This window comes from Myotis davidii, unplaced genomic scaffold (assembly GCF_000327345.1).
Source record: "Myotis davidii unplaced genomic scaffold, ASM32734v1 scaffold358, whole genome shotgun sequence".
Taxonomy (NCBI): Eukaryota; Metazoa; Chordata; class Mammalia; order Chiroptera; family Vespertilionidae; genus Myotis; species Myotis davidii.
The window spans coordinates 175,984-183,611 of NW_006290768.1; the positions used below are offsets into that span (position 1 = coordinate 175,984).

Sequence of the window (7,628 nt, forward strand, 5' to 3'; positions counted from 1 at the left end):
GTCTTTCAATTTGTTTATGTGATGTATCACCTTTCTTGATTTGCGGATATTGTACCATCCTTGCATCCCTGGGATAAATCCTACTTGGTCATGGTGTATGATCTTTCTAATGTACTGCTGGATCCGATTTGTTAAGATTTTGTTGAGGATTTTGGCATCTATGTTCATGAGGGATATTGGCCTGTAATTCTCTTTCATTGTGTTGTCTTTACCTGATTTTGGTATTAGGGTGATGCTGGCTTCATAGAATGAGCTTGGAAGTGTTCCTTCCTCTTGAATTTTTTGTAGTAGTCTGAGGAGGATAGGTTTTAGTTTGCACTTAGTGTTTTGAAAGTAAATTCATTTCATCCAAAGTAGTTGCCACTTACATTCCTGAAATAATATTTTCTACTTAATGACAATGCTGTTGTCACCCCTAATGTTTCCCAGTCCCTTAAGTGCTGTTGGCGTGGTCTAAATCCCTGAAAGTGGCCTTGGGCCTGGTTGCCGAGGGACTGGGATTCCCATGATGTTCAGCACTGGGCTCCGATCACCCCTGAGGACACTTCTGGGACCTTTGACACATGGGAGTCCAAGGGGGGCTCCCCCAAGACTATTTCTTTGCACACCCTCACTAAGTCCTTCCTGTGTTACAGGTGTCTCTTCAAGCTGAGGGGCCACCCACCACCACCCCATCTTGGTAAGAATCCTTGCTCCCACTCCCTGACCCACCCAGGTCTAAAACACCTGCATTTTGGGTGACTTCACATCAGATATCCCTGGGACCTAATTTATATGTGAACAGTCATGCTCAGTGTTTACATACAAATCCCAGCTCTGCTATTGATGGGATTGAGGTGTTAGTCAAGTGATTGTACTCCTGAGCCTCAGTCTCCGTTTCTGTGTCTAGAATCTGACACATGTCAAGAACAGGGAGGTTGTCCTCTCATATTTAGGGGGTGGGAGGGCAGGAGGCAGGGCATGATATATCCTGCTTTTGAAAGGAAGAGTTGAATAAAACGAAATGCACAGGCTGTGAAAGGAAGAAATATACATACATTTTTGGTTTGGGGACTAATCAAAAGTCCAATTTTCAGACTTAGTAGAAGAAAAGAAACTGTGGCTAGCAGTTAATACTGTCACTGGTTTCTAGACTGGATATAGTGTATCAGCCAAGTTGAGAGCTTTCCATGAATTGTGCGCATATAAACTTGTAGTTAATAAAGTTACCCTCTACTGACACATAGCTGTTAAAATGACAGTGCACCATGGCAGATATTTCACAAGTGTTTCAAAGACCTAAATCGTAAAATGGGCCTGGATACAGGTTACCCAAAGAGGAGTGAGTGTTCTAGGCTCTAGGAGGGCTTTCCCTCTGTTCCCTGTTCTTGGATCTTCCAACACTTGGTGGCAGGCCCTTTAGAGAGGAGAAGCTGCTTTTTGTGGTCAGCTCAAGTTTTGGATCATCTGATTGTCACATTTATATTTTTTAATTGGGGGGGGGGTGAGAGAAACATCAATAATACGAGAAAATCATTGATCGGCTGCCTCCTGCATGCCACACCCACCCCACCCCCACCCCCCAAACTGGGGTTCTAGCCCACAACCGGAGCATGTGTCTACGACCAGGAATCCAACTGACCTCCTGGTTCATAGGTCCGACACTCAGCCACTGATCCACACTGGCCAGGCCCTAATTGTCTTTTGAGGGGCTGATGCTCTTCACCCTAAGTGCCCTCTGAGAGGGAGTTTCTGGGAAAGCGTGGAGGGAGGGAGGTGCCAGCTGGACATGGGTATGGGGGGCAGGGGAGATAGTGTCTCTGTCTTTTTTTAAATTGTTGAAAGTATTACATACAGGTGTGCTGGTTAATCGGATTTTTTTCAGTAGATGGAGTTACACGTGGGTTGATATATATGTGATTTGATATGTATGCTATTTTGCATTGACAGCAAGCTTCAAGACTTCATGTGTCAAATTTTCTGAAGGTGTTAACATGATACATTGTTTACATTTAAAAATGTTGAATTTCGTGTGCAAAAAGCATTTGCGAGAAGTTTTAATTCATTATGTTGAAGAAAAGTGCTGCTGAAAGTTGTATACTTTGGGAAGCTTATGGTGAACATGCTCCATCTCAAGATACTTGTGAATGCTGGTTTAAACACTTTAAAAGTGATGACTTTTGGGGGCATGCAGAAGGCAGCCAATCAGTGGTTCTTTCTCATCATTGATGTTTCTATCTCCCTCGCCCTTCCTCTGAAATCAATAAAAAAAATTTTAAAAAAATAGTGATGATTTCCATGTGAAAGACAAAAAACAGGTCAACTGAAAAAGTTTGAAGACCAACAATTATAAGCATTGTTGTTGAAGATGCATATCAAACTCAAAAACAATTTGCAGAAAGATTAAGGGTTGCTCAGCAAACTATTTCCAATCGTTTACAAGCAATGGGAAAGATTTTAAAGGAAAAAAAATGGGTGCCACATCAACTGAACGAAAGACAAATGGAAAACCAAAAAGTCATCAGTGACCCAGGTCAACCACAAAAGTTTGAAGACCAACAATTACAAGCCTTATTAGATAAAGATGCGTGTCAAACTCAAAAACAACCTGGAGAAAGATTAGATGTTGCTCAGCAAACAATTTCCAATTGTTTACAAACAATGAGAAAGATTTTAAAGGAAGGAAAATGGGTGCCACATTAACTGAACGAAAGACAAATGGAAAACCACAAAGTCATCAGTAAAATGCTGCTTCAGCGGCAAGAAAAAAAGTCTTTTTTGCATCAATTTGTGAACGGCAGTGAAAAGTGGATTTATTTTGAGAATCCCAAATGCACAAAATCATGGGTTGATGCAGGTCAACCGTCAGCATCAATGCAAGGCCAAATTGCTTTGGAAAGAAGACAATGCTCTGCATTTGGTGAGATCAGGGAAGTGTGGTGTATTATGAGCTTCTAAAACCAGGTGAAACTTAATACTGATCGCTGTCGACAACAAATAATCAATTTGAACCAAGCTTTGATCGTTCAATTTGAACCACGCTTTGATCGTAAAAGGACCAACATGGGCCAGAACATACGGCAAAGTAATTTTGCTTCATGATGATCCACCATCACACACTTCAAAACCAGTTAAAGACACGTTAAAAAATCTTGCTGATGTTTCTGTTGAAATTACCGTGTTTTGATTACAAAATCTGCATTATTAACCAGTATGCCTGTTCCCTTTTTTCCCACGTTGATCCTCTCCAGTCTGTCCCTTGTCCGTCCGTCCCCACAAACCCTCACCACCCCATTGTCTGTGTTCATGGGCCATGCATATATGCGTGCAAGTGGACAGCATATTTCTTCACAAAACTCGGATTTAAGAGTTTCTGCGTGCTAAAGAGTAGCTCACAATAGGGAGTGCTTGCCCTATTTCAGTACTTTTGACAACTCACCAGATTCTGATGGCAGGCATTTAACTTTTCTCTGATTCAGAAGGTTCTGGTATAGCTGTATCCCCAGGATAAGAAGCAAGGAATGGCGATGCAGGACTGGCCCAAAGCTGGAGGCTTTGGGGAGCTGGGTGGGAAAGGCCTGAGGTGTGGGCAGAGTACGTGCAGGGATGTGCTCATCAGACCCACCTTGGAGCTGAGTCAAGGGCCTCCTTCATCTCAGTGGATTCTGCCAACAGCCTGTCTGCAAGGCGAATCTATCCCCATATTCAACAGTGGGGCTTAGGTCAGGTGCTGCAGGTCATACAAGTAGTGACACCCAGGGATAAGCCACTGAGGTGGCAATGAGATTTAGTGTCAGAAGGCAGGCGATGGGGGTTCCCTTGTTGCAGCTCAGGGCCATGTATTAGTCATTTTTCCTGCCTGGATCTTTGCGTTCTTGTCTGTGTTGTCCCCTTAGGACTGTAGGCAAGTGGCTCTGGGGCCTGGGTGAAGAGGGAGACTAGGGTCCCCATGATGTCCAGCACTGGGCTCTGACCTCCCCTGAGGACATGGGGCAGGGACCCCCCTGGGATCTTTGACACCCAGGGGTCTGAGGGACCCTGGCTCTGGGGAAGGATGCTTGGGGGACCATGGTTGTCCTTCACCGCGCTAACTGCTTTCCCTCCCTACTCCTTTCTGCAGGTGGTTCCTCCAGGAGTCAACAGCCCCCTCATCCTTCTTGGTAAGAAGTATCTTATTAACTCCATAAACATGTTAACTTTCTAATGTTACAAATTTTTAGTTAAAAAGACCTAAATTGTGGTGATAACGGTATAATGAGAGGTGCTGAGCACCCACTCTGAGCATGCACAGTGCTCTGCACTTGTTCTTCAGACCTCAGGAACCCAGTGAGCTCGGTGGTTTGTTCCTGTTCCACAGCTGAGGACCTGCATGTACAGAGACTCTGATTTTCCCCATGCCCCTCTCCTTTTTGAAAAGGGGAAAGGGCCTTATTTCTGCAAATTCCATGTACATTGGGGTGCTGCAGGGTGATGGGGGTGCTCTCTGTTTCCCTTTTTCCTGCAGCTAAGGCAGCAGAACCAAGTAGGTTGGCTTTTGCTGTTGTTAATCCTCACCCAAGGATATTTTTCCATTGTTTTTGTTTGTTTGTTTTTTGTTGTTGTTGTTAGAGAGAGAGTGTAAGGTAGAGGGAGAGACACATGAATAGGTTGCCTCCCATGTGTATCCTGACCAGGACTGGGGATTGAGCTTGTAACCAAGGTACATGCCCTTGACCAGAGTCAAATCCAGGACTCTTCAGTCCATGGGCCAACACTATAACCACTTAGCCGAACCGGATAGGGCTAAAGAGGTTGGTTTTGATCCCCACTAATGCCACGTTGACCTGAGGGGTCATCTGTGACTTGACTGCTTGGCTGCGGTGGAGGTGCCTGTGTGGGTGGGTGCTGTGGCCTGGACTTACAGCAGAGTCGCCAGGGAGCAGCCCCTAAAACTGCCAGTTCACCCCTGAATCATGTGACTGCCACTGTGCAGAGATGGGATGGGTAGGGATGTGTAAGGAGGTAGATGTAGGACAGGGGTGAGCAACCTTTTTGTGAGTGCGTGCCAAAACCAGCAAAATCTCTGACTCAAAATTCTTCTGCGTGCCAACCCTAATTTTTTCAGAACATGTTACGTCTACTTGACATCTCTTACGGTGTACGTATGCAAAGAACCGTGAAGAAATAATAAAATTCATTCGAGCGACAAAAACACAGTATATGATGATGAAAAATACATTTATTTTTTAATGTATACATGTTATGTAAAATTATTTACTTATCTAAGATGCACCTACCCTGAATTTATCTGAAAAATAAAAAAGTCGATATTAAGAAAACAATTGTAAATGGAAGATTATAAGAGAGGGTTTTGTGTGCCAGCAAAAGTTACTGGCATGCCATGTTTGGCACGCGTGCTAGCGGTTGCCCAATGGCCTATGGCATTTGGATAACAGCGAAGAAAAATAAAACGGGTTATATTCATGGATTTTCAAGAATATCAGTTATGATAACCAAAACCATAACCTCCCATGCCGCATACTAACAAGACCAAATCTGACACTGTGGTACACAGCTACATGAGTCCCAGAGGACATTCCTGATCCTTCCCCCAGCGTGAAAGTGTTCAGTCCTTAGCAGGATTTCAGCTAGCTGGAGAGAGCCACCAGCTGGGGCCTGCCGTGGACATGGCAAATTTTACTTCTTCTTTGCCCTTTATGTAACCACATATAACATCAAGTGTCTCGCCGGTTCCTTGTAATTTAACATTTAAGTCATTCAAATGTTCACAAAAATTGTAAATGGAAGATGATTATAAGAGAGGGTTTCGAGTGCCAGCAAAAGTTATTGGCATGCCATGTTTGGCATGCATGCCAGGGGTTGCCCAACCCTGATGTAGGAGCACTTGGTATTAGATTAGAAACACGCTGATGGGGGTGCTTTGGGCCCCTATGATGTTCAGCACTGGGCTCTGACTTCACTTGAAGACACAGTGCCCCCTCAGGACCTTTGACACCTGGGGGTCTGAGGGGCCCTGGCTCTTGGGATGTGTGGATGGGGGACCATGGTTGCCCTGTGCCCCACTGACCTCCCCTCCCCCACTCCTTCCTGCAAGTGTTTCCTCTAGGGCAGGATTGGGCAACCTCTGGTACGCATGCCAAACATGGCAAGCCAGTAACTTGCTGGCACGCAAAACCCTCTCTTATAAGCTTCCATTTACAATTTTTTTCTTAATACAGTGGAGCCTTGACTTACGAGTGTCCCAACTAAAGAGTTTTTTGAGATACCAGCTGTCTCTCAGCCGATCTTTTGCATTGAGTTGATAAAGTAATTTGAGTTAACGAGCTCGGTCTTGGAACAAATTAAACTTGTAAGTCAAGGCCCCACTGTATCGACGTTTTTATTTTTCAGATAAATTCAGTGTAGGTGCATCTTAGATAAATAAATAATTTTACATAACAAGTTATCTTAAAGACCATAGAAATGGATTGACGAGAGAGGGGAAGAGCAATTTCTATGCCTCTGCCTTAACTCTCCCTGCCTTCCTAGATCCGACTAGTGTTTTGGTTTCAGCCTCAGATGGAATGGGTTTTCATTGACAAGACAACGGCCTCACCTCCTTACTCAAAATTTCACTCTATAAAACTGAATCCTCTCTTGCTTTGCCCACCGGTACTAACGAAAGGGGAATAAATTTGTTTCTCTTCGATGCGCGCTACAGCAGTAACTGGTGATGTCATCATCACACCGTATCCGTCTGTGCTGAAAAGTAAGTTTCATAATTACCATACTTCTGTTACACAATGCTATATTTGTCTATGTTTTCTTTATTCTGTTATTTTTCTTAGGAAATATTTTTAGTTTGTCACATTTTTGTTATCCATAAACCAAATCTTATAAATAAAAATAATAACTGATATGCATACAATGTATTATGATTTATAAATAAAGGTTCTACATTTTGTGATTTTTTTACATGCTTTATCTTTACTGTTCCCTGCATCGCTCCCATCTTCCCATTTGTAGGGATAGCAAACTATTTTTCTTTCTATTTACTTTAGCCCTTTGAGTGCCAACCAATATCTTAGGAACTATGCTAAAATTGCCAAGGCATTTTTGCTGATTTTACAGCAGTTGGGGGGCGGGGACTTCATAAAATTGTGGTACCTGTAAAAAATTAGGCAGATAAGTAAGTGCCAGTGGTGAATTTTAGAACTACAAACATTCGGCATCATAAGTAATCTGCACTTAGGTGCCATCTGTCAATAAAGAGTGAACTACTAGCATCTAATAGTGACACTGCAGGAGGAGCGCAATAGCGCTCCAGGCACTTTTGGGGAAAGACAGGAGGAGTGAGATCGTGCTCCCCGGCACTCCAGGGGTTAAATCTACCCACTTCTCTGACACCCTTCCACTTTCTCTCAACACTTCCCTACCTCACCCCATCCACAGGGCCTACCTCTCTATCTTCAAACTATTTTCCAGGGATGGGCATGCTCAGCCTTCACTATTTCTTCCTGGAAATTCACTTTCCCTCTCTGGGCATTGCTGATTCATTCACAGCTGATCAGGACTATATGCTAAGTCCTGGGATGACAAGGAACATTGCAAAGACCCCCTGACTTTGTGCACCTTTGTTACAGAATAGAAAACACTTACATGTAAAATGT

General features: G+C 43.6%; 1 protein-coding gene across 12 annotated transcripts in view; it reads left to right on the top strand.

Moving 5' to 3' along the window:
* LOC102766438 (Friend virus susceptibility protein 1-like) overlaps positions 1-7,628 on the top strand; it is a 21,091-nt gene that overhangs the window by 7,024 nt on the left and 6,439 nt on the right. For 4 of the 12 annotated variants that reach the window (XR_001513877.1, XR_001513872.1, XR_001513876.1 and 1 more), the window contains exons 2-3: positions 636-679; positions 4,100-4,139. Coding sequence is in view for 1 of the 12 variants with exons in the window: in XM_015563985.1 (XP_015419471.1) it covers positions 4,100-4,135 (36 nt within the window). In the remaining 11 variants the exon portion in view is untranslated. Of the gene's footprint in view, positions 1-635; positions 680-4,099; positions 4,140-6,679; positions 6,876-7,628 lie in introns of those variants that run through there. The other 8 variants (XM_015563988.1, XM_015563985.1, XM_015563989.1 and 5 more) reach the window with 4 other exon arrangements.